Source organism: Miniopterus natalensis, chromosome 7 (assembly GCF_054644295.1).
Source record: "Miniopterus natalensis isolate mMinNat1 chromosome 7, mMinNat1.hap1, whole genome shotgun sequence".
NCBI classification, from domain to species: Eukaryota; Metazoa; Chordata; class Mammalia; order Chiroptera; family Miniopteridae; genus Miniopterus; species Miniopterus natalensis.
The window spans coordinates 68,416,803-68,443,630 of NC_142087.1; the positions used below are offsets into that span (position 1 = coordinate 68,416,803).

Consider the following 26,828-nt stretch of genomic DNA (forward strand, 5'->3'; position numbering starts at 1 on the left):
GAAACCTGGACAGAGCTCTCTGGTGTTTTAAGGAGTGTGGGACACACAGGGTCAAGTGTTAATAATAATTTGATTGGATTAGAGAGCAGAGAGGAGGCCGTGTAAGAGTGTGGAGGGGGGTCGATGCTCGAGGGAAAGCCTTAGACCGGGGTGACCAGCTGCCTGCGTGTTTCTGGGCCAGCACAGGAAGAAAATGAGATTAGTGCAGTAGGCAGGGGGGATGATTCAAATTCATTATTCATATATATTTGATGGAATTGAGTATCAGATGATCTGTGTCGTAGGATAGACAGGTCATTGAGATTCAGTGAGTATTGGAAGTCATAAAAAGAATCTGATGCAGCTTAAAGTGGTTATACCTTTTCATAAAAATAATTTCTTTTTATGAAAGTATAATAAATGCTCTTTGGAAAAATAAAAAAAAGATAGATAAAACAGCAGCCCAGCCCAGACATGGTAGAAAATTACACTCAAAGTGAAAATATTCCATACTCCACTCATGTTTTCCCCACGGTGATTCTTGCTAAGAGTTACTGGGAAGCTGTGAGGCTTTGGAACAGAGGGATTGAGATGAACACTGAGGATCTGTGCAGTTTTTGGTGTACGTCCCAGTCACACTTCCCAGCCTTGCTGGCGGCTGGGGGGTGGAGGGATGTTGATTGATTCAGGGCTGCGATGCTGGGAGGAAGGGGTTAGGGTTGTTGGCGCTTCTCACACATTTCCATCCCAGTTTTCCCTGGGGAGAGGGCACTGAGCTTGTCCCTGCAGATGAGTCCAGTGCAGCCCAGTTGCAAATGGGAAATCTTAGAAACTGGTGCCAATTGCCCCTTTTATTCCATGATCTTCCCTTGTTTGTTTTAATACAACATTGCTTCTCAAACTTTGTGGTGCTTCAAAATCACCTGGAACCTTGTAAACACAGGCTGGGCCCCAGCCCCTGACGTTCTGATTCTGGAAGTCTGGGTAGGGCCTGAGAATGAGCATTTCCGCCAAGTTGCCAGATGAATACCAGTGCTGGTAGTCAGGGGTCCACACTTTGAGAGCCGCTCTGCTACCCATCAAGACTTCCAAAAACGTTGGTACTCCAAGAAGATGCTCTGTGCCCATCCTGTGGCTTCTTAGCACATCTTTCTGCATAGAAGTTTGCAGGGAACTAGCACCTGTCCAGTGTGGGAAATGCATAAACTTCAGGACAGGTATCAACGTTCCATAACCGTGAACAGCCACTTGAAGGGTGGCTGGTGCCCTTCCTGCATCCTCAGGATTTGGGAGGCAGGGGAAATGAAATGACAGGTCCAGGTTGTGGAAGGGGTCTGGTCCAGTGCCCCTTGGGTGGGATGGTGGTATCATAAGCTTTATAATCCTGTGATGAATGGTTGGTTCCTGTTTTTCTATAATCTCTCATTTGATAATTTTAAAAAATTACCCTCATAAACGTACCAGGCTCTTTATAGATGGATCCAAAGAATGACAGGTTTTATGAAAGGTACAAAATGTGTCCCAGGGCCTGAGGTTGAAGAGATTTAAATTAGAAGTGGGAAGAGGTTGATATTTGTATTTCCTAGGGTTCATGTTGGAAGATTAAAAGGAAAAGCAAGTTGCTAAACTTGGTTATACATCAACTGTTGAAACCAGGTACAAAGTGCTTGGCATTAAAGTCAAACATAATTTCAAGTTATAGAAAGAAATAGCATTCAATAGAGGTTTATCAATAAAAGAAAATAAAGTATTTTATTAAAAAAACCTTAAGCCCTGGCCAGATGGCTCAGTGGGTTGGAACACCATCCCATACACCGAAGGCTGCAGGTTCAGTTTCCAGGGAGGGCACATACCTAGGTTGCGGATTCGATCCCCGTCGGGGCGCTTGTGGGAGGCAACTGATTGATGTTTCTCTCACATCAGTGCTCCCCCCATCAATGAAAAACATATCCAGGGGTGAAAATTAAAAATAAACAACCTTAACAATCTCCTTTGCTGTTTTTTTCCCTCTGAAAGTGTTCTATTGGAAGGGACACAACATTTGTAATTTTACTTCTGGTACTACTCAGTGATAAATTTCTGAAGCAGCGCACACCCACATGGTCATTGACATTATTTTGTAGTTTGAAAAACTAGAAAACTTGACTTTGATCATTTTAAATTTCAAAAATAATCATAGTACTGAGATTAAATACTTTAGTTGTATGTATTTCTATGAGGAAACTGAAAAAAATATTTTTTAACCACTTTCTATTTTGCTTTTTACAAAAATTCCTGATTCAAAACACAAGGAAGAATTCCGGTTAGTGACTCCGCTGTCTGGTTAATGAGTTGTCGATGAGTTACGGCTTCGTAATAAAATGGCATTGCTGGGTAACGAGGCTCAGCTGAAGAGTTACATCTGCTAATGCACATTGGGACATTTTAAGGAAGGGGAGTTAAAGGAGCAGCGGTTCTGCCCAAGATCAATGCATCTAGCATACCCGTCTCCTTTTAAATGTGGAGCCAGTGACCATGAACATTACCCTGACGCCTGGTAGATAAGTTAGAAATGAGCATTACTCATGCATTGCAGCTGGCTTTCCGCCAGAGATGGTGGGGGCGGGAGGAATTAGAGATGCAAAGTCAGGGGTTGCTTTGTGGGCCTCTGGCCCTGAACCCCGTTGCACAAGTCTCATTATCCTTGTCACCCCAGTATCTCCTGTGCTGTGGTTGATGTCAGCAGCTCTTCTAGGTTGGTGGCACTGGGTGCAGTGGCTTCTGGAAGTTTCTAATGGGACAGCTCAGTTCCATTGGCAGCTTTTCCCTTGGGAAGTTTGTCTTGATGCTCTGGTTCCAGCTGATGATTTTGCTCTTCTGTGTTGTTTCGGTTTAGTTTTTGTGCAGCACTCAAGCTAACTCCAGCCACTCCTTGAACCAGTGACCACTTGTACTTTCCTAGGTAATCCATCCCTTGTGTTATTTCCTAGAGTGATTCCAACTAGCAGCCCATTGTAGGGAAGTGTTGCTGTTCTTTGTAAGAGGAATTTTAAGCATCTCATATGGAGCCAGTTACCTGCCATAAATCCTTTTTGGAATAAGATGTGGAATAAGAATAACAACAGATAGACCCCCCCCCCCCACCAACACATGCTCTTATTTCATTTCTATTTGTTATTTCATTCATGATGTTTTGACACTGGCTGCAAATAAGGAAGCATTATGATTCATGAAATCTCTTCTGTGTTTCACAGAGAGGTAGGGGATTGTAGCCTTAGAGAAGTTACATAATATACCTAGTGAAAGTGCATGATCTTGTATAAATCATCTTAGGCTGAGTTCTTGGCTCCCCATGTGCAGCTCCTCTAAACGCACACCTCAGAGTTGGGAGGGACAGCAGGGACCATCTGGTTCATTTTCCTGTCCCTGGTGATCTTTCTGGCAGGTGGCAGGCCGTTGCTCAAGCTCCGGTTCTAACCGGCCAGCTCTCCGCCCCAGGAGGCCACCTGCTTTGTGTTTGACCAGGGTTAATGACTGGAATTTTCTTCCCCTCAATAAGGCCCATCTGCCTCCCTGGGGCTCTCCTTGGGTTGAGGTTTGCCCTGTGCAGCTTCATCCCGTAAAATGACTTTCCTTCTGCCACCCCACCTCTCTTCCTGCAGAAAGAATCTGGTCTTTTTTTTTTTTTTTTAAAACACAAACCAGGTCAAACATGCTTAAATCTTCATGTGATGTCTGTTTGTTTGTTTATTAACTATCCTGTTACTTAAAAACAAATGTTTTGAGTTAATACATTTAAATGGTTTTAAATTAAAAACCCAAAGAAGGCTGTGCAGTGAGACGTGTGTGTGTGTGTGTGTGTGTGTGTGTCTCTGTCTGTCTCACACACCTCTAACCCTAGCCAACTTTTCTTGTGTCCTCACAGTGTCCTTTATGCACATGCAAAGAAATATTTGTGTGTATACACATACACACATCCCCTTCCTGTCCTTTTTCTACAAAGGATGGCATGCCCTATGAAATGCTCTCCACCTCGCCTTTTCATGTGACCGTGTGTCTCGGATTTTCAAACCTGTACATGGAGAGCATCCTCATTTTTTCTTGTGGTTGCTCAGTGTTCTGTTGGTTGGATTTTGTCCTATTGGCCTAAAAAACAAAGCAAAACAGCCATCTCCCTCCTAAGTCATGCCACTTGGATTTGAACATAATGCTGGCCCAGGACACAGTATGATGCCATTCCCTGCCCTGGACTTTGAATAGTGCAAATGGTTTACACTGTCAGAATGTTGAGTCACATTGAGCTTGAGATAAAATATAACCCCAGAGGTCCCCGCTCCCTTCTCCTTTTGACGCTGCCCCGTCTTGTTTCTCCCATCTCACCCTCTGCTCTGACCTAAGTGCACACAGCCCTAGAAAACTCCAACCTGAGGGATTTGGCCCATCACCCATTATGATGAAATCTCTCTGGATTCTGATCCAGTCATCTGACATTTTATCCAGTTGTGTATATCAACTACTGATGGGGTTGCCTGCCATCAATATGCCCATCCAGATTTTCCTGGCTTACAGTGTTGCCCTGGATGGAGCTAACCACAGAGCCCCATGAAACAGCCCCCTGAGACCTCCCTGGAGTTTTCTAATGATTATATTTTGGATAGGAGTTGATCAGTGGGTACAACTGAGTTCTATCCAACTTTAGTATCAGTTTACCTTCATGTCATCATCTTGTCTAGAACAGCGATTTTTCAACCTGTGTGCCACAAGAATTTTTAAAACATGCAGTTCCTGTTTAGAGAAGGGCACTGACCTCTTTTCTCTTAGACTGCCAAATGAAAAAAATGACAACAGCCAACACAATAGCCGTTTGGTGTGAATGCCCTGTCTTGAACCGTAAGTATATAGGTCATATAATAGAGTTGCAACTTATAGGTCACATCACATGATAAGGTTGCATCTGCTTGGTTAATTCTTGGTACAAGAAATCCTTATATACAAGTATAGGTACCTGATTTTTTATTTTTATCTTTATTTAAAAAAAAAAAATCTTTATTGATTTCAGAGAGAGGAAAGGAGAGGGAGAGAGAGAGAGAGAAACATCAATGATGAGAGAGCCATTGGAGATTGAGCCCTCAACCCAGGCATGTGCCCTGACCTGGAATCGAACCTCGATCTCCTGGATCCTAGGTCGATGCTCAGCTGCTGAGCCACGCCTGGCCAGGCGGCACCTGATTTTTTAAAAAATCACTTTGAATCAAAGAGGGTAGGTAATTATATTATTATTTGTTTTGTAACTCAATCAAAATCATACCTATTGTGTCAGATCAGCAAAAAATATAGCACTTTTTGGTGTGCTGCAGAATTTTAGTAATTGGTTTATGTGTGCCATGAGGTGAAAAAGGTTGGAAATGGCTGGTCTAGAAGAATAAAATGTAGTTTGGCCAAAGTCTATATACACTAGCATGCAGCAGGCCCTGGAGCTATTAACCTTATCAGAAAAGGTAGTAAGTTTTTGTGTCTTATTTTTTAGCAAACTTTAGCTCTAGATTATTCTCTGCTTAGTAATTTACTCTAAAACTTTGCCTTGGATTGATGTCACTCAGACATTCACTCCACCTGAATCATTCAAGTACCGTGTTGTTTTGAAATTTATCTTCATTGTTGAAAGTGTTACAAATGTCCCCCTTTTTCTCCCATTGATTCCCTCCACCCCCCACCCCTATCCCAGGCCTTCTCCACACTGTTGTCTGTGTCCACGGGTTATGCTTATATGCATGTAAGTTCTTTGGTTAATCTCTCCCTCTCTATTCCTCCACCCCACCTTCCCCCTGAAATTCGTCAGACTACTCCATGATTCTATGTCTCTGTATCTATTTTGTTCATCAGTTTATTTTGTTCATTAGATCCCACATATGAGCGAGATCATGTGATACTTGTCTTTCTCTGACTGGCTTATTTCACTTAGCATAATACTCTCCAGTGCCATCCACATGGGCCCTGCTTTTTGCTAGAGTCTAGGAAAACAGTGTTGAGCAAGCTAAGAGATTGCTCTGTGGTTCTTGGCCATGAGCAGCTGCATGTGGACCATTAATCTTGCTGGCTGCCTGTGATCTGCCTGGTCCCTGCCCTCCGAGAGCTTCGTCTTTGGGCATGAGAGCTAATTTGAAACGTAACTACGATAAAAGGGCAAGAGGAGAAATATAGGGTACTGTGGAGCTTATTTATTGCAGGAGCATGTAACTAGTCTAGGAGGCCTGGAGAGACATTTTCAGAGAACGTGATGTTTACGCTGACCCCTGAAGGACAAGTAGGAGATCTGAGCAAAATAATACAGCAAATTGGTTTGGGTAGAGGGGAAAATCATCACCATAAGCCCAATCTGTAAAATTTATATTATGGTTCATAACTTCTTTTCTTTCAAAATTGGGATTCTTGCCCATTTGTGATGCCTTGAATTCCTCTGGATTACCTGGCAGGTCCTTTGAGCCATTGTGGGATGTGATTTCGTCGAACAAGTTGTAGAGCCTGGCTGTCTCTGGCACCATCCCCTTTCCTGTGTTTCGGGGCTTGGTTCTCCTAAATGGCTTCTTCCAACTTATGTACTCTAATGTAGTCAGTAGTGCTGGAAGGCTTTAAGCTGTAGCCTAAGAGTGGATAGGTATTTTATAAGATCTTCAGACCTATACAGGAATTAGAAATAGTTATCTTCTGAGGATTAAGCTGGCAGTGAATATGGTGTTTGTGGGAGCAAATTAAATTATCTGTAGCTGTGTGGCTGAAGAGTTTGGGAACATCCCCAGTTCCAGTGCAGGTGGCTTTGGTGTGATCTCCAGGAGGCAGGATTGGAATTTGGTTGGGATCTATGAAGGGGAAACCTATCAGTAGTGGTACACTGTTAGGTTAGAGCCTGGGAAGGGAAGGGGGTCAGGTGATCTGGAGCGCAGGAAATGGAAACAGAAGTTTTCTATTTGGTACTGTTCCGTGAACTTGGGAAGCAGTGGTAGGAGTTATCTTGTCCTGGAGATGAGCACAGCATGTGTTTGAATAATCATACTAAGCCCTCATTCTGAGTACACATGCACCATACAGCCTTCCAATTGATGATAATTTACATCTGTTCAACTTGCCCACAGAGTCATGGTGCCAGTTATTGGTCCTGAGCCTCAGAGCCATGCATGGGCCATTTTCTCATTATAAAATCTAAGACTTGACAATGGAATGAGTTACCAGCTTTGTTCATGTGTGTCTTCTCTAAGATGCTGGGAGCCCTTGGCACACTGCCAGGAGTCACGCTCTGATCCTACTTGGTGAGATTCAGCTCCGGGCCCACAGAATTCACCCCGGGGAACATCCTAGTGAGGTCCCTCGGTAACCCCTGCCTCCTGAAACTCAGCTCTCTTCCAGTTCCTTCCAGTCAAATTACACATTCGACCCAGAAACCCAGATGTGATTTTATTGAGACAGCTCAGAGTTAGGAGGGCCATGAAAAATAGAAAGTTTTAGATCTTGAGCTCTGATTTTTGGCTTTCAACAAAGTGCCATTGTTTATTCTGATCATTTTTAGAACTATGACTACAGGATAATTCTTGTCTTAGTGATCTTAGAGGAATTTAAAAATGTTTCCTGTCCCATGATTAAAGGTTTGAAACAGAAGAACCATTGATAAATGGATTCTTTGAAGACCTTTTACATGGAGTTTTACCAACTCTTCTGGTAAAAAGAGAATTTTTAATTAGTGGAAGAGAGTGACTATGTCCTTTGAGCTGGGACTCTGGCCAGCTCATTCATTTCATGGACACTGTTCAACAGCACCTTTTTCTCCTCTCTGTGTAATCACTGAATTACTGTGGCTTCCTGGTATTCGAACATTTAACATTTTTAATTGAGAGCCACTCTAAAAATCTATCTGCACATGGAAGAATCTGCATTCTTGAATGTTAGATATGAGGCCTGGGGGGATCCACAAGTCACTTAGCATGTGACTGACCATAGTTACCACTCATTGCTAACTCTTCAACCTACCACTAGCCCCCAAGCCCACCTGTACCCCCATTTCTCCTTCAGGGGCATATTTGCCAGATGAAATGATGTGGAATAGTGATACCTGGGAAGAACTCAGGATGTCTACCTGGAATGCCGTGGCTCTACTTTATTCCAAAGTCGGCAACAGAGGCATCTAATGTTGTCACTGAAAGAAAGAAATGGGGGACTAGTACTTTTAAAGCATGGTTCAAAACTATTTAGTTGTAGGGGTAGAGGAGAGGGTATGAGAGAAACTTGCCTGGTTCAGTGCCAGCCATGTGGAATGGGCACAGCAAGTCCTCACGTAAGTCATCGGTAGGTTCTTGGAACTGCCACAAGTATAACAAAACCAGTTTTACCATAGGCTAACTGATATGAACAAGACTTAAGCTCCTAGGGCATCTCATCAACATTATAATGAAACCATGTTGAACAAAACAGTGCTATTTGAGGACCTACTATATTAGAATTGACAGAAATCTTATGGGCACTCAAGTATGATTCTACTGGGATTTATGTAATTTGCAGCACCCTTGCCTTTCTGGAGCAGGTAAAGACAGTTGTGGCTGGTCTGCCCAGATGTGATGGTCAGAAGACCTTCCTCCCTAAGATTGGTCTTAGCTCATCCTTTGGGCCTAGTCTTTCTTCACTCCACAGGGTTCCCTCTAGGTAGTTTTCTAGATGGTTCGTCGCTCCCGTTTCTCAACTATTCTCAGTTATCTGAGTTTAGTTCCCTTTCCTACCAGCCCTTTCCCTCCAGATATTTTCCAGTATGTCAGTAATTCTCTCAAAGGGATCAAGAGCAAACCCCTGTTTGGATTTTACCTCTTTTCTGGCCTCCTGAATACTTTTTTTGAATACTGTGCAAGATTTAGCAACCTTGTTATGATATTGTCCTGTACTGGGTTTAGCTAAAACACCCAGATCTTGGTCACATTCTATTAGGCCACCATCATCCCTATTCCTTTATTTGTATAATGAGTTTTAAAATGTCTCAGTGCAGGAAGACTGTACCACACTTTACTGTATTTGCTTAATTAGATTTTACAGCTATTAATTTATAGGCACTTAATTTGTGTGCCTGCCAGTCTTTAATATTTCAGAGGAAACCTTGACCCTGGAACCTGTGATTACAGTAAAACCTGTCTCATTGCCAGGTAGCCAAATTCCATAGTTTAACTCTTCTAATTTATCACCGGGTTTAGGGAGTCCCTCCCTCCCTGCTTCCTTCCCTCCTCTCCCTGCTTCTCTCTCTCCCTGCCTGCCTCCCTCCTGTCCTATAGAGGTTATTCAAATCCTCTGCGTTGTTGCATTGGGTTAGTGTCCACTGAGCAGCACCATCCACTGGAACTTTCTGTGATTATGGAAATATTCTCTAGCTGCACTGATCAATCCAGTAGCCACTAGACATGAGTGGCTGTTGAGCACTGGAAATGTGGCTAGTGTTACCAAGGAACGGAATTTTAATTTTAATTGCATATTTAAATTAAATTTCATTTAGCCTCATGGAGCTAGTGGCTACTTATTGGACAGTGCAGACATAGAGTTCAGTTGAGAAGATAAGACTTCCCTACAAGGCAAAAAGATGACAGTGACTTATTACTCAGCACCAGAGCACATGGCCAGTCTGAAGAAAGGCCCAGAGGGAGGCGCTGGGCCTCCCCAGTGGGCTTGCATTTCTGACCTCTGGACTGAGCTCTGGTTTCTGACTTCTCACTGCCCTTTGGCCATCTCTGCCTGGGCCTGGGGAAGATAACCTCTGATCAAGAAACCCAAGTTCTTTTCGCTCCCTTAGCCTCAGACCCACTCTCCTTCCTTATTTCCTATCATCTAATAGCATCAGCCCCACTCACACCGAAACTGGAAACTTGAGTTGGTGTCTTCTCCTTTGCCTTGATCGTCTCCGAGCCATGCTGCTCCTCCAGGAGTAGCTTTGGAACCAGTCCCATGCCCTCCATCTGCCAGACAGTGAGCGGGCCACGTAATCAGTGTCCCTGCCGTCCTTCCTCTGGACTGGGCTCCCTTCAGTCTGCCCTCTGCCAAAGTCATCCAGTGAGCCTGCCACTCACCTGCCTAACTGTGTTGCCCTGCACAGCACAGAGGATGAGCCCAGGCTCGGGCACCCGTTCCCCTCCCCCACCTCCAGCGCACTGACTGTCCCTGTTTCCCGGTGCCCCACTCGTCTCCCTTTGTCTCAGGTGGTTCGCCCCTTCTCTCCATTCTTCAAGGCCTGGCTCAGGCGCCTGCTCGCCTGGGCTTTCCTCAGCGTTATGCTCTATTTCCCTCCCCACACCCCCTCGCAGGTGCATTAACTTCCTTCCTTGTCTGAGTTCACAGAACCCATCCATTGCTGGTATTAAACTGACTGCGTCACCTTGTAATTACTCGTGTGTGTGTGTTCTCCCGATGACACAGCCCGTGAAGCCCTGTGCGCTTGGACTCTCATGTGGATTCCTTACCCCTCGGTCTGCTTTCAGCACAGAGTAAGCACTTCTGGTGCAAGAGCTGCATGGGCCTCAGCAGACCGGTGGGGTGAATGGGTGCTGCATGGGAAAGTTCAGGGAAGAAGGGAATTGTGTCACTGGGAAGAGCACAGGGACTTTGGGGATAAAGCAGGCTGTGGTGAGCCGTCAGTGCCAGGCCAAGGAGGTCCAGTCTGATCCACTGGTCCGTGGGGAAGAGACGTTTTAGAAAGATTGGCCCTGGCTCGGTAGCTCAGTTGGTTAGAGTGTTGTCCCCATATGCCAAGGTGGAGGGTTTGATCTCCGGTCAGGGCACATAAGAATCAACCAATGAATGCATAAATAAGTGGAACAGCAAATCAGTGTCTCTGTCTGTCTGTCTCTCCTCCCCTTCCTCTTTCTCTCTAAAATCAATAAATGAAAATTTAAAAAAACTCCGGTAAATGAGGTGACAGGTGAGTTAGGATGAAGAGAAGCTGCCACACATGAGCAGCAGCTACACTGGGTGGGGCATGTGACAGGGTTCAGTAGCTTCTGAAAGAAGGAGCGATTGAGGTTATGCTAGTCTGTGGACCCTCCTGCTGTTACTGATAACATGAGGCTATCAGTGAAGACAGTGAATTTGGGGTTGTTTTATAGGCAGGTGTAATTTTCACAGCTACTCTCTAATGTTATCATCATCTTTTCTGGAATTTAAAAAAACAATTTATACTTAAGGTCATGTATCCTGAAGCTTCTGGAGTTGCTTCATTTTCAAACGTTGACTGTTCTTACAGGACATCAGGTGCCAAATTCCCTAAAATAACACAGCCACCGTGCTTATACTGAGCAAGTCACCAAGTTCTGTTAATTCTGCCTTTAAAATGCCATGCTTTTTAGTTTTTAATCCTCACCTGAGGATGTGTTTTTATTGCTTTTTAGAGAGAGGAAAAAAGAGAGGCATCAATTGGTTGCCTCCCGTATGCACCCCGGTCGAGAATTGAACCCACAACCTAGGTATGTGCCCTGACCGGAAATTGAACCCACAACTTTTTTTCTGGTGTACAGGACAACATTCCAACCAACTGAGACACCCAGCCAGGGCTTTTTTAAAAGTTATTTAAAAAAATTTTTATTGATTGATTGATTTGAGAAAGAGAGAGAGAAAGAGGGAAAGGGAGAGGGAGGGAGAGGGCCACAGTACCTTTAGGACCTAATCTTCAAAGTCACACACACACGTATACCCTCCATATTCTGTTTATTCGAAAGAATTCACTAAGCCCAGGTGCGGGCGGAAAACTAAGCCCCACCTCTTGAAGAGAAGAATATCAGCTCGTAGACATTTTAAAACCACACAACATAATTTTTAAAACGTAGTCACCTTGACCATTAAATTATGTTTCTGCTATAGAGGGTCATCTTTCACTTCTTCCCATTTGTTAACTTTTCCACTTGGTATAATAATAGTCATGATTTAGTAAAGGTTGAGAAATTTAGATGTGCAGAATCCTATGTTTCTCCCTTTTTTTCCTGGAACAAATGTCCTAGGGACTTCCTCGTTTAGAATAGCATGTGTTGGTGTGCCAGTGGCGGACACCAACGGTCCTGTGGGCCGGGCTGTTTGCTGTCATCGGAATCGGCTGAGCCTGAGCTGGACGTGTTTTCCGTCCTGTATCTTTGTTCTCACCACACACATCTTATTGTCTCTATTCCACCCCTGTATTCTAGGTATATTTTAGGTATGTGTAGATCTGATCTCCACAGCAGACTGTAAGCCCCTCAGGCAGAGAAGAATGTGCCTTGTTCAGTTTTGGGCCCCTCCTTTCTGCCTGCACAATGTCTTGGATGTCACGGTCACTCAGCACATTTTTGTTGAATGTGTAATTTGAAGGCCAAAGTGGAGAACAGAGAGAGTGAAAAGTGAGGAGAGGGGCCAGCCATGTGAAGTCGGGAGCCCATCAAGAGAGTGAAGAGGGACAAGGCGCAGAGGGTGGGAATTGGGGAGGAAAGGCGGGAGGCGGAGAGGACAGGATATGGCAGGAGTTGGCCATGGCGAGAACGTGGGATGAGGTGGGGAGGAGAGGAGCGCAGGAGAGCTCTGAAATGCATGCAACAGGGTCTTGTCTCATAGCTGGGGCAAGAGCAGGGAGGCGTGGGAAGATGAACGGTATCTACGGTGTAGCAGGCACAGGGTGGACACTGCGTATGTTTAAAAAAATAGTGATCACCTCTTTAATCTGGGGAGTGTTCACTGCGAGCCTGCGGTGTCACGGGTAATCGCTAGAAGTATAAACAACATGTAGTCTGTGGAAGGTCAATACATAAATTGATTTAGGGGAGAAGGTCAAGATGTGCCAGTCCCTGACTTCGGACTTCCTTGTCCTCGTGGACAGCTGGTATACGTAACACCTGGGTCACAGTGGCTCCCTGTGCGGAAAGAACACTATTTCCCACCCCAGATATCACCATTTTTTGGGAGGGGGGAGATCAGCTGCCGTTGTGAAGAATAAGGAATCAGATATAAAGTTACCTTCTCAAGGCACATCCGTAGGAGAAAAGGTAAATTCTAGTATCTTGTTTTGAGTTGGAACTTTAGGTTTGTTTCACCATAGGAACAAGTTGGATAGATTTTGTAACAGGCCTTGTGGGCAGGCATGGGAATCTGATAGCCTCTTATACACAGTGTATATGAGCAGGCTGTCTTACAAATGAGCCTTCCGAATACCGCCTGTTTATAAGATGGGCCTTCCTCTATGCCACTCACCTTGCTTTATGTCTTGATGAAGAATTAGAAAATTCAGTGGGAAAGAAAACACATGTCAGGTGCATAGAACCATCTCTGTTACTTAACAGATTGATAATAACAAGAAGAGACACTGAAATCAAGAGGATACCTGTAGTCATTCAGCCTCACCTCTTCTGTGCTTGTGCTTTCTCTGCATTCATTGTACATTCTATCTCCAAATAATATTTCCAGTGTCAGAGCCACCTTAGTTAAATATTTAATTCTCCTGGAGTCATAACCAGCGACCAAAATGTCATGCATAGATTTTATGAAAGTAATAAAATGCTTCAGGAGGTACAGTGGCTTGGCTTCTCGGCTCGGGGCCTACACCAATTAGTCACACACCTGGTCATGTGTTTCCTTACGGGATGACGGTGGCTGCTTATCTGTGTGCAAGCTCGTTATTTGGAGGAAATAGAGATAAGAAGTTTTTGCTGTGTGTCTGAACCCCATGTGTAAAATCGATTTTTATAGAGTAACAGTCTCTTTCCTGCTCCCTGCCCTTAACTTCAGATTGAAGTAAATTTCCTACAACAGCTGCTTGTAAATAGTAAGTGCTCAATAAAGCCCCTCTCTCCCTTTCATCTCCCAGCTATCGCCCACATGTTACATAAGAGAACCCTTTTCATACCTTCCGAATATACAGCTCTGTACCTTTGTGAGTTGGCTAAAATATAACTTGTAGGTTTGTTTTTCTTATGACAAGGTTTATTCATTTTAGAAATGCAAAAGCCTGGATTTCTAAACCTGTGATTTTATTTTATTTTTAAATTTTTATTTATTTATTTTAAATATATCTTTATTGATCTCAGAGAGAGGAAAGGAGAGGGAGAGAGAGGGATAGAAACATCAATGATGAGAATCATTGATCAAGCCTGCAACCGGGTATGTGCCCTGACCGGGAATCGAACCCCGATCGCCTGGATCCTAGGTCAACGCTCAACCGCTGAGCCACGCCTGGCTGGGCTAAACCTGTGATTTTAAATTGTTCTCTCTTTTTTTTTTCTTCCTTCTGTATTTTATGAAGTTTCTACAGAAATTTAGTTTTCAAACCAAAATAATGTTTCAAAATGGAAAAAACCCCAGATAAGCAAAAAGAAGTTATCCATTATCCAGAAGTGACTGCTATTAACATCATTCTTTCTAGATCTTTTCCTGTGCATATAATTGATATTTATTTTTAAGTGAGATTATGTTGTATATGATAAGCTCTCAGTTTTCAGGGGGAATAAACAGTATAAGGCTATTTCCAGCTCGCTGCCTGGGCAGAGTCAGTAGGTGGAGGGGGCAGGAGGGGCGGGGATGCTCTTTTCCACTCGCTCCTTTCATGGAGGTTCCCTCTTCTTGGCCTTCTGGATCTTCATTGAACTGGAAGATGGGGAGAGGATGGAGCATGGGGAGTGGGAGGGTCTATGGGCCTGGTTTGGAAAATACGGACCCCCCCCCCATCATTTCTGCCACGTTCTATTGGCCAGAACCTAGTCACATGCTGTCCCTGATTGCAAGGAATGCTGGGAAATGTAGTTTACTTGTGGGTCCAAGTGGAAAAGGGAGGCAGCTTGTTGAACAACTTGCTGCTGGTCTCTAACTCATTTGTATAAACCATTTGAAATTTTAATATCTAGTTCATCTCAAACATGTTTTTGTATGCTAAATCTGGTCACCTCTCCGTCTTTATGCTATGCAAAGCTTACCGTCTCTTGCCAGATCTTCTAATTGGTCTCCCTCTTCTGTTCTTGTTCCCTAAGAGTCCATTCCCCCAAAAAACCAAAGTGGTCTTTCAAAGACTTTAAGTCAAATTTTGTGACTTTCCAAAGGGGGTTGGAATAATGGCCACCCTCTATCAAGTGAGGCTGGCCTCGTGGGTCTCTGGCTCTACCGTACCACACTAGCCTCTCCCTATAATGCCAGACTTGCTCCCCTCATGCCTTGGGAATTGCTAGCACCCCTGCATGACCTGCCCTCCCCCATCAGCACCCTCTTTCTCCTTCAGGTTTCAGCTCAAATGTTCAATATCCTCTCCCTTTCCCTCTACTTAGTTGCTTATATTTTACTCTCGTCTTGTCATCAAAGCACTTACCACCCTCAGAAATTATTGTGCTTGTTTGTTTTGCATTGTGTATTTGTATTATGTCTGTCTTTTTTCTAGATGGTGGGTTCTCCAGGCTGGAACTCCATCTTGCTCACATCTGTATCCTCAGATTATGTGCCTGGCACACGGTAGTGGGAAATTAGTAAATACTTGTGGAATGAATGAAGGCCACTACAGATTCACACATATTTTCAATGACCATATTGTAGCCCTTTGCACAGAATTGCTAGAAATGTTTAGCTGTCCACTTTGAGGGACTTTCCATTTCTTTCAGTTAAAAAAAAAATGCTTTGGGAACTATCTTTTTAGTTAGTTTTTTTTTGTTTGTGTTGTGCACATATCTGTTCTTATTCTCTTAGGATTGATTCCTAAATGAGAATTTGTTTAGTGAAAGGGTGTGTGTACAAAATGTTAAGTGCTCAATAAAGCACTTAAAATTATTACCATCATGTATTTCCATTTGCCCTGCAGACTCTGGATTTGCTTGCCGATATAGTTGTGAGCTCTTGTATAATGCACTCTCAGTAACACTAGGATGTGGGACTGGTAGGGTGGGGTGTTTTATCTTGTATTATTATATCCCCAGATCTTAGAACAGGTGCTCATGTTTACTAAGTAAATAAATCATTTTCCATAAAAATTTCAGTTATTCCTTTACTTATTTTTTTACTTATTCATATAAATGTTGGCTGATTTGAAAATGTATGCCTTTGGAAAGTAGGTCCACCCACCCAATGTAAGAACATTCACCCAACGTTAATGTGAACCTCAGGGAATCGGGTATTAGCTGGGCTTACCCTGTTCCTTCCAGTCCAAACAAGGTCCAGTTGAGCCCCTATCCAGTTTGTGGAAAGTATAGAACACTGCCTGGGATTTCTGAGACTTCCAAGCACTACAAGAGGGAGAGACGGTTTCTTACTAGAATTCTTGTTTTTTGCTGTGACTGGTGACTATATCTTGGTTTCCATCTTAGACACAGTCCCTTCTTTATCTTCCCCAAATCAGCCCCAAGTGCAAGGCTGGGTGTGGAAACAGACCTGGTGCGCTGCCTGAGTTATTCTCTGAAGGAGTCACTGCTCAGCCCGGCGGGCGTGGCTCAGCTGTTGAGCGTCGACCTAGGATCCAGGCGATCGGGGTTCGACTCCCGGTCAGGGCACATGCCCGGGTTTCGGGCTTGATCTCTAGTAGGGGGCATACAGGAGGCACTTGATCAATGACTCTCTCACCATTGATCCTTCTATCTCTCTCCCTCTCACTGAAATTAATAAAGACATTAAAAAAAAAAAAGTCACTGCTCAGTGGGGAGACAGAGAAAATACATTCCCTGTCCTCCATTTCTTCTTCTAAATGAGTCCTCACTGCACCTCACATAAAGTCTTTAACCCCTAGGATTTGGTTTTAACTATGGTTCTCATGGTTTTTATGCTGTGGACACTAGTGGGCCCAGACGCTTCCCAGGTATACTATGAGCTCTATGAAGCTATGTTGCCAAATTGTGATTGATGTGTTAAAAATACTTTGTGACATTCCTTGACTGAGATGGCCATGAGAGATGCCAAGTGATTGACAGTGGGGGACAGCCTGCTGTGAGGCAGAACAGAGCCTTACCCTAGATAACATCTGTGCTGAGAGAATCTTTGACAAGGGCCTGTGAGGTGAGTGTGTGAGAGAAAGGCCAGGGTAGTAAACCTGGCAGTTACAGGAACGAGGGACTTCGGTAAACACTTGGGGACACTGTTATGCATAGTAGTTATTCCTGACTTGTCTTAATCCTTTCATGAAGGCTGCCAAACACATCACATCCTGCCGAACGTGAGTGCAGCCTCGTTTGAAAGTGGTCATAAGCACATACAAGTTGAGAAGCCTCTTGTGAACCACACCTGTGTCCTGCTGTGTTTGTGTGTGAGCAGCCTTGTGTCGGGGCTGGATGGTGGGAAGGATGGTTGAATGGCTGGAAGAAACCTGGAGAGTCAGTGATCTCAAGCATGGGTTCCAATTGCACGTGTGCCGGCTTGATCTGGTGGCTGATTGACAAAGCTTCAGCATCTTAGACTCATCCCAGGGATGTTTTATTTCTCCCTGACATGATCTGCGTAATCACGTAGGTTTTCTTTTTCTCACCTAGGTTTTGACTAAACATGGGGTAGATGCATTTCATAGTACTTCTCTCTTCCTCCTCAGTGCTTGTGTCCCAAGGGCTTCATTCCTAGCCATTTTTTCTTTTCACTCTTTTGGGATAACTTTCCATTAACCTCTAGTTGTAACTACCAACTCTACATGGGTAACTCCCAAATCTATCCCAGACTAGACATCTCTCCCATTTATCAGTTTAGTCATTTATTTTTTTGCACCTGATTGTTTCATAGACTCATTGAATTCAACTCAGTCCTCTGTTTTATGCTAACACTTAGTGACCCACATTGGAAACCTGTGCATTATCTTGGACTTCTGCCTGCTACCTCCTTCTCAGCCCTCTGATCTGTCCTGAATGTCTTAGCCTGAAATACTTCTCCAGCGGGGGGTCCTGTGCCGTTGTCACTTTGAGCAGACCACAAGCATATTCATATCTGTATTTCAAGATCTAGCTCAATGCCCAGTGCATAGGAGCTGCTTAGAAAATTATTGGAATGAATGAGTAAACAGATGAATGAATTCTGAGATGATTTGGGATGATTTCCATTTAGGATGGTCTTTTTAATTCTTTTTACCAGAACCGAGGAATTATGTTTGCTTGTCAGCACTGATATTTTGAAACCATAATGTTGAAGAAATATTTTTGCCACATGAAATTCCTTCCCATTTCAGGCCACTCACACAAATATGTACACTTCAAAGGGGAAATTATTTATTAAATTTATGGTACCTCGTTGCATTTGGGCATTTATCTAGGTGGTTCCATGTGTGTGGTTGTGTTCCTGGCACAACCTGGAAATACTTCCTATCAGTGGCAGAAATAGTTGATCTGCAAGACCTAGTTTGAATTAAACTTGTGCTCAGTTTATCTAGATGCTCTAAATTTGTAGGGTCATTGGACTTTTGAGCTGGGCGGAATGTAGCTGTTTGAACTTAAGTATAAGGAGCACTGGCCTCTGCTTGAATTGGTTTGTTCTATGTTTCATTTCTGGCCTGAAGAGGAATCATTGACTTTGCATATTGGGTGACAGTGTGATCCATTGAAGGTCTATTTTTTTAAACTTTTCTTTTTACCCCCCTCCAACAGGGAGAATCACGTGTTCTGAGAGTGAAGGTTGTTTCTGGAATTGATCTCGCCAAAAAAGACATCTTTGGAGCCAGGTATGTTTACTTTTTTTGGTAGTCTTTTTGTAGGCTTGCTAAACTCAAGCACTGTTCTTACCGAGGCATGCAGCAGGATCAGCCTGAGGCCTTCATAACACAGAGGTCACGGGACTCCACCTGCAGTTTCTGATTGAGTCTGGGATGCTGAAGCGGCTGGTCCAGGGACCACATTTTGCGCCAGGGCCTAGACCTTGCACGACAGTGGTCAACAGACTAGTCCTTCTATGGGTTGATTTCATGAGAAAATTGATTCTGATGTTTCTGTTTTTCACAGTGGAAAAATACAGTTTGGGAATAAGTCTGTGCTCATTTTAATATATCCCTTTAAAAAAAAAATTCCTAGTGTAGGGAAAGATAAAAGTGTCATTTTGTTCCTGAGAAACCTGCATATTCCTTGGCAAATACAATCTGAAGTAAGAGGTTTGGTAATTTGGATGCATTTAGTGATTTCTAGCAGGGAAGCAACCTGATCTTTTCAGTGTCTAGCTTTTTTATTTGAGTTTTGCACCGATACTCATGTACTATCTTTAGCTCAGTCCTCTTGTTCCTGTCTGCTTTTTGCAGTGTGTTGTGTTATGTGTTGGATGGAGAGCAGAGTGAGGTTAGAGCCACTGGGAACAGGGTTGGAACCAGATTTTGGAGAACAAAGACCTTTGAACTTCAGACTTAGAGGAGACACTAGATGTCCCAGTCCAGCTTTCCTTTATGGTTGACTAAAGTTTAAGCCCAGAAAGGTTGCTGCTTGCCTGGGTCATATAAGCTGGTAGCGCTAGAACAAATCTCCTGTCCCCTGTCCAGTGTCCTTTCCTCGTTGGGTACACCATGGGGTTTAACCACGAGGGCCATGGTGGCTGTTGCTGGTCATTATGACACTGGATCATCCGTGAGTCCCCTGTACCATCCCCTGTAGTGACCCTCCGGTTCAGGGCCTCAGGCTGATGTGGGAGACCCTTCGTAAGGAGCCCTCCTTCTGTCTAGCTACCTCAGCCTCCCATGGACTCAGATGAAGATTTTCCTGCCTTTGGGAGGCAAGCCTCTTTATTGTCTGTCCTGTCATCAAATAGAGTTTTAGTTTTGCCCATCAGAGAAGTTGGTAAGGTACTACTATAGCTCTTAGAAAAATTACCAAGAAAAACTGATGCAAGTTAGATGTCAGGGACATCTTTTAAGAAATTTTCCATACTTACATGTCCCCAAGTGACTAATTGAGGGTTAGCTACCTGGGCCATGTCACAGGAAACCTCACGCACAGGGACACTAACAGCCTGAGCTTCTGTGATGTGGGAGGGGAGCAGGCCCCACTGGCAGGTTCTTTCTCATTTGTCCATGAGGTTGCCCTGACTCATTTACCATGTGCCTGTGCTAATGCTCTATGGTTTGCTTGTCTTTTACCCGCGTAGAAATTCATCCAGGCAGAGATGTCTTCTTTAGTATCTTTATCCTAAGAACAAGACAGGGCAAACGGTTTTTTTAATTTAGACATTTGTATACTGACTAGTAGACTGTGCCCGTATGTCAAAAATGCCTGTTGTTCACACTTACTCTTTTTTTTTAAAATATATTTTTATTGATTTCAGAGAGAGGAAGGGAGAGGGAGAGAGAGAGAGAGAAACATCAATGATGAGTCATTGATCGGCAGCCTCCTGCACGCCCCATGCTGGGGTTTGAGCCTGAAACCCGGGCATGTGCTCCTGGACCGTAGGTTGATGCTCAACTACTGAGCCATGCAGGCTGGGCCACACTTACTCTTTTGCATGCATTTGATAGTTTTGCATTTTATAGAAATTGGATTTGGAAAATTTCTGTGATTTTTTAAAAAAAATTTTTGATTGTTTTTGTTTTGTTTTATCCAAAACCCTTCATTAAAAAAATGAAATGGATTCAGATTGTATTTATGTTCAGAAGGTCTGAGGTTAAAATTGGTAGTGGCATGAGGATTCAGATCGTTGGATATAAGCCTCAAGTTTTTACTGTTTATATGAGAAGAGGCAGGGTCATTTCTTAGCGACAGGGTAGAAAGGAATTCTCGATAAGGCTTCAAGATGTTAATTAGAAAGCTAAATAGTGTTGTGTCTGAATGGACCCAGTGTCGGAAAATGAACCAGAAGCTCTAAATCTTAGTTCTGTCCTAAATTTCCTTAGTTTGATAAATACAACATAAATATTAACATAAATATACCACACACTCCTCCCCACCTCTCTCAGATGGCAGCTTTCTCTGAGTGTCAGGATTCTTTAAGGATGCATTTGCTAGTGAGGCAGCTAAGACAGAAGGATTAGGTGGCGGAGCGGGTCCGTGGCATGTTGGCATGTCCCTCTAGAGTGGCATCATTCATCACCTTCATCTTCTGCCCAATTTGACCTGTACCCTTCTGCACGCTATCACAGGCACAGCCTTTCAGACCACCTCGTTGCGGTCCCCTTGTAACTGGCGTGCTGGACTCGGGGGGCTGGTCCTGGCAGCTCTCACGTGTGTCTGAGGGAGCAGCCACACGTGTGGGAGGTTTGCTAGTGTGTGTCCTCTGCTCTCTGCTGGCGTGAGACCCTTTTCTCTGTGTCCTTCAGAACCCCTCCTCCCCCAGCCTGTCCCTGAATATTCCCTCCACCCCCCCCTTCCTTCTCCCTGCGCAGAAGCAGGCCTGGGGAGGAACCGAGCTCCTGTTCAGAAAGGGCCATGGACAGAGGAAGGCCTGTTGTCCTGAGAAAGAGCCTCAGCAAGTTCAAAGTGGTAGAAATCGCATAATATAGCCTTGGATGTTTTGACAGACAGGATTTAGGTTCTCTGGGGCTCCCTCTCCTTAGTCTCCCAGGGAGATGGGTAGGAGAAAAGAGGCAGGATGTGTTTGTTGGTGGAGGGATGGTGATGCTGGGGTGGGGAGCATGCACTCCAGGTCTCCCTGGGGTCCTCAGCCCCAGGAGGCCGCCTGAGGCTACAGCTCAGAGGACTGGAGTTTGCAGCCCAGACTCTGAGCTGGGATGGGGGTGTTCAACCCTGGGAGGCCTGCACCTGAAAGGCCCTTCTCCTTTCCGCTCTCTGTCCCAACCCAGCTCCGAGAATACCAGCTTCCTTCCAGCAAAGTCTAACTTCATTAAAGAGCCTTTGTGGAAAGAAGATCTGATAACAAACCTGCTGCTCAACTTGAACATTTGAGCAGTTGGTCTGTGTGGAAATGGCAGCCGTAGAGAAAGGTGGTTTCTTTTGGACCGTACTTTCAGTTCGAAGAGGGGCAGTCATATGATCTGAACAGGGATACTTTTGTCTGGATCAAATGGGATGTCAGGACGTAGGATGTGAGTGGAGACTGGTCACTCCAGGTCAGAGACATCAACCTTTATAATCCATACTATGGAAAAAAAATGCTATGTGATGTTTTTAAAAAGTGGTTTTTTTTTTTAGAAGCCGAGCGAAAGAAAGTCTTTTTCAAAAAGTAGACCATGCATAAAATGCCAGTAAAACGTCAAAAAGGAAGTAAAACTATGTGGAAACTGTGTCCGTTGGGTATTTACTTCCATTTTGAAATTGAGCCAGTTGTCTTCATGAGATAAAGCCTGGTTAGGGGATTGAGGAGACAGCCTTTCGGTGAGAGGTCCTCTGTACCTGTCCATTCCGCCTCCTTTGCACCCCACCCCCACCTCTGTTTGTGGGTGGATTGGCTTGAATTGGCCTCTGAAGTGATGCCCCAGCACCTCCTCACCTCCACTGTCCACTCTGCTGCGGGCCCAGACCTAATGCATATAGGTCCCCTACCTGCCTGCATTTGCCTGTGGAGTCAGTCCCAGCCTCCTGGTAAGGTGTAGGGTTGACGTCCCTGTGGAACTTGGTAAGCCAAGGCTTCTGGTCCTGTTCTCCCCACCCCACCTCTGGCCACAGCCTGCCTTTCCACGCAGCGGACGGTCCCTCTCCCCTGCACCCAGCACCCTCCTTTCCTCTGTCTGGTGCAGTCCCCTCCCTGGGGAATACACCCCTGCCCCTACCCGCGCCGAAATCTGGGCAACTCCAGCCCCTCCTCCTTTACCACTCAGCCGACTCAGTTGTCATCTCCTTTGGCACACAGGGCCACCTCCTAGTCCCCGGCAGACCTCTTCTGTTTGGTGTGCCCCGACACCTGGAAGTGTTGTGGGTAGCTCTACCATTAGAATGGTTTCTCCCCAAATAGATTTTTAGCTTCTGATGGCTAGATTATATTTTATTTTTCATTCTCTAGGCCTAGCACATAGTAGATTCTCAAATATATACTGCAAGAGCAACTGGGTCAGGACCTTCTCTGCCTCACCTCTCCCTCCTTCCCTCCTTTTCCTGCCCTGTCGCTCAAAACTCACCATTCTCTAAATGTGCCATGTGTCCTTTGCTTATGTTTTCCCCTCGGTGTGGAATCGGCTCGCATCCTTTCTGGCATGACTCACTCCTGGCCCGGTTCAGGTAGCAGGCAACACATCTCAGCTCCCAGCCCGGGAGGACAAAACAGCTCTTGTCCCTGGGCCATGCGCTTCCAGGCCCTTCCTCCTCCCCCAGCCCCTGCCTCCGCAGAGTTGGTTAGCTCAGAGGCTAGAACCCTTCTTATTCCTGTCTGTAAGCCCAGAGATCTTGGCACATGGCAGTTGCCCGGTAAATTGACTTGGATTGAATAAGTAGAACCTAATTATGGGGTGCTGTGGACAGGCCTGCCGGCTGGAGGGAAAGCCACTTTTTCTAATTCTCACAGAGGTGCCATTAGCTCACCAGGGATCTCCCTCGCCCCACCCTGGCAGCCTGGGCAGGTACTTTTTGTAATTGTCACATAGGCTCCCTGCAGGCCAGGGAAGGAGGCCTGCCTAGGACCCGGATAAAAGGTGAGTGTGGAAAAGAGGAGCTTATGGGAAGCAAGTGCGAAGGCTGGTGTCAGAAAAGGGTCTCGGGAGCCAGCAGAATGGCTGGTGTGGGGTGATCTCCATTGGATGCTGATGTCTGTGCGAAATTACTACTTGGAACCCCACAGGAGGAGCACACTGTCTTGGAATGGTGGAATCAGAAACTTGTAGGTGGGGTGCATGAGGCCTAGCTGTGGCTGCAATGGAAGATCAAGACCCCTGGTCAGCTTGGCTGTCATTCCACACAGAAGTGGAGGCCTTGGGTCAGGAACCTCACCCCCACCTACAGGCAGGGATCAATCAGCGGGACGACTCTGGACTTACAGGGGAGGCTTTTAGATGCTCTCTGATGTGGCAGCGATGAGTCCTGGTGTTTTGCCACAGAGAAAGGTGTACAGTTTGGAATAAAGAAATCATGCTTTTTTTCTTTTAAAATTTCTTAAATTACAGTTGACATACAATATTATATTAGTTTCAGATGTACAACATTGTGATTAGATATTTATGGAACTTATGAAGTGATCACTCCAATAAGTCTAATACCCATCTGACACCATATATAGTTACTGCAGTATTATTGACTATATTCCCTATGCTGTACTTTACATCCCTGTGACTATGTTGTGACTAGCAGTTGGTACTTCTTACACCTTTTTCACCCACCTCCCCAACCCACCTCCCACCTGATAACCATCAATTTTTCTGTATCTATGAGTTTATTTTGTTTCTTAGATTCCACATATAAGTGAAATCATACGGTAATTGTCTTTCTCTGACTGACTTAGCATAATACCCACTAGATCCATCCATGTTGTCGCAAATGGCAAGATTTCATTCTTTTTTATGGCTCAATAATATTCCATTGTGTATAGGTACCATATCTTCTTTATCCATTCATCTGTCAATAAATACTTAGGTTGTTTCTATATCTTGGCTATTGTAGATAATGCTACAATGAGCATAGGGGTGCATATATTTGAATTAGTGTTTTGGATTTTTTTCAGATAAATACCCAGAAGTGGAATTGCTGGGTCATAAGGTAGTTCTATTTTAAATTTTTTGAGGAACCTTTAGTGTTTTCTGTAGAGTGTGCTTTCCTAAAATGGGATGTAAGGAAGCAGAGGAGAGAATCATAGTAGCTCATGTTCATTGAGTGTGTACAATGGGCCAGGCACAGTTTGAGCTGACTACACGGGAGCTATTTACAGGAGGTACTCCCATTTTGCCCATAAGGAACCTGAGATATGAAAGATAGGTAAGTTGTAAAGTCTATACCTCTAGTAGGTTCTAGAGCTGTGAATTGAGGAGGTATTAGTGTAAGTTAATTACGGACTGTTTAGGGTGCTTACAGGATAGCCAGAGCTGTGCAGGGAATGTGACAGTGTCATCAGATTCTGCCCAAGCTTTAGGAGGAGGTAGTACCTACCTCCATTTTTTAGATGAGAATATTGAGGTTCAGAGGGATTGTCATCGGCCCAAGAAGAAACAACTCTATAAGTGAGTGCTGGAACTGAAAGAGTTCAGATTTATCTGACTACAGTGCTCGTTCCAATGGTAGGTTAATACTGTTCTTGAATGACAGAAGTTCAGCCATTGGATGGGCCATTGGACTAGAAGACTGTGTGGGTCCTTCTAAAACCTGAGGTTTGATGACTAGGTTTTTTTTAAAGCAAATTTAAAGAACTGTCCATTGTATTTGATGGCAGCTGACCAAGTACTTAAATTGTATCATCAGGCGTTAGATTTAGAATAGATGTACTGCCCAGCCGGCATGGCTCAGCGGTTGAGCATCGACCTATGACCCAGGAGATCCTGGTTCAATTCCCGGTCAGGGCACATGCCCGGGTTGTGGGCTTGATCCTCAGTTGGGGGCGGGGGGTAGGGGGGCGGCAGCCGATCAATGACTCTCTATCATTGATGTTTCTATCTCTCCCTCTCCCTTCCTCTCTCAGAAATAAATAAAAATATATTTAAAAAAAAATAGAATAGATGTACTTTATTAAGTAATATTTTTAAGTTTTTTTTTAAACTTAGAATATCTGTTCAAGTTTCAAGCTTTATTCTTTTTCAGTTATACATGTATCTCAAGACATTTAACCTTTTGTCATAGGGTCAAACAATTAACTGAAGAGGGTCATTTTAATACAAGTTTTCGATCTACCCTGCCCCCTATTTTCCTTAGTCATGACTAGTCTTCATTTGAGGTGACTTAGGATGCATTTGAGACGCTACAGCTGCTCCTTCGCATAGAGCAGGGCTGGCTGAGGCCCACCAACTCTAGAATTTCATGCTCCGTGCAGAAGGTTCCAGGGAGCTCACTTCACAGTTGCTTCTTTATTTTGTATGTTGGGCTATTAGCATCAAATTATACCTGTTTGGGTTGCTATCACTTTTTCCTTTGGCAGCTGGTGATTTGAAATTTAAAACACACGGGTTCAAGGGCATTGGAGGGACGAGGCAAGAAGTCCTTCTGGAGTGAGTGACGGAGACTGATGGAGACTGGATGCCATGTGGCGATTGCTCTGTGGCACCAGCCTGCCTCCTTCCCCATCATCTAGATTTCACTTATTAACATTTTGCTGCATTAGCTTCATCTTTTTTTCTTGCTGAAGTATTCAGACATGAATTACAACATTACGACATTTAGCCCCTAAATACTTCAGCCTGCATCTCCAAAAAAACAAGAACATGTTCGTATATACCCACAATGTGGTTTTCACTAAATGAACAACAGTGGCCTAATGGACTCTCTTACCTAGCCCATCACCTGAGTTCCCCCAGCTGCCCCTAAAATGCCTTTTACAGTTGGGTTGTTTAAATGTGAATTCAGTTGAGAATCTTGTATTGCATTTAGTTGTTAGGTTTCTTAAGACCCTGTTAATCTAGAACAGTTGGCTCTCCCTTTTTAAATGATGTTGAACTGTCAGTAGGTTGTCTCATTCATCACATTTGATTGTTTCCTGTAATTTCATATCATGTGCTCTTGTTTCTCCTGGGGTTCCTGCATATTACAAGTTGGATCTAAAGCCTTGATCAAATTCAGTTTGAACTCTGGGGACAGGAATGGGGGTGCTGTCTGCTCAGGAAGAACCACAGTGTCTGGTCGTCCGTCGCATAATCAGTGGTGCTAAAATTGATCCTTGGGTTAATGTGAGGCCCGTTTGTCCCCTTCACTGTCAAGTTTTATTTCCCCCCAGGTGACCAGGAAGAAATGGGTGAGGTGATGTTTTGGCTGCACACTAACATGGGTAAATTTTAAATATTCACTTTTTCTCCCAAAGGATTAGAAATTGTGGGTTTTTTCCCTCATTCTTTTTTGAAAACATTGCACAAAATAAGTCTCCTTTTACTAGTGGAGAACTCTCAAGGCTTGAGAGTCCCCTCACTA

At 44.3% G+C, this 26,828-nt stretch overlaps 1 protein-coding gene across 1 annotated transcript in view; it reads left to right on the forward strand.

Annotated features, from left to right (window-relative positions):
• The window catches only part of NEDD4L (NEDD4 like E3 ubiquitin protein ligase), a 315,260-nt gene that overhangs the window by 81,153 nt on the left and 207,279 nt on the right, over positions 1-26,828 (forward strand). The window contains exon 2 of the mRNA XM_087819121.1: positions 18,516-18,589. Within this exon, the coding sequence (XP_087675247.1) occupies positions 18,516-18,589 (74 nt within the window). The remainder of the gene's footprint in view (positions 1-18,515; positions 18,590-26,828) is intronic.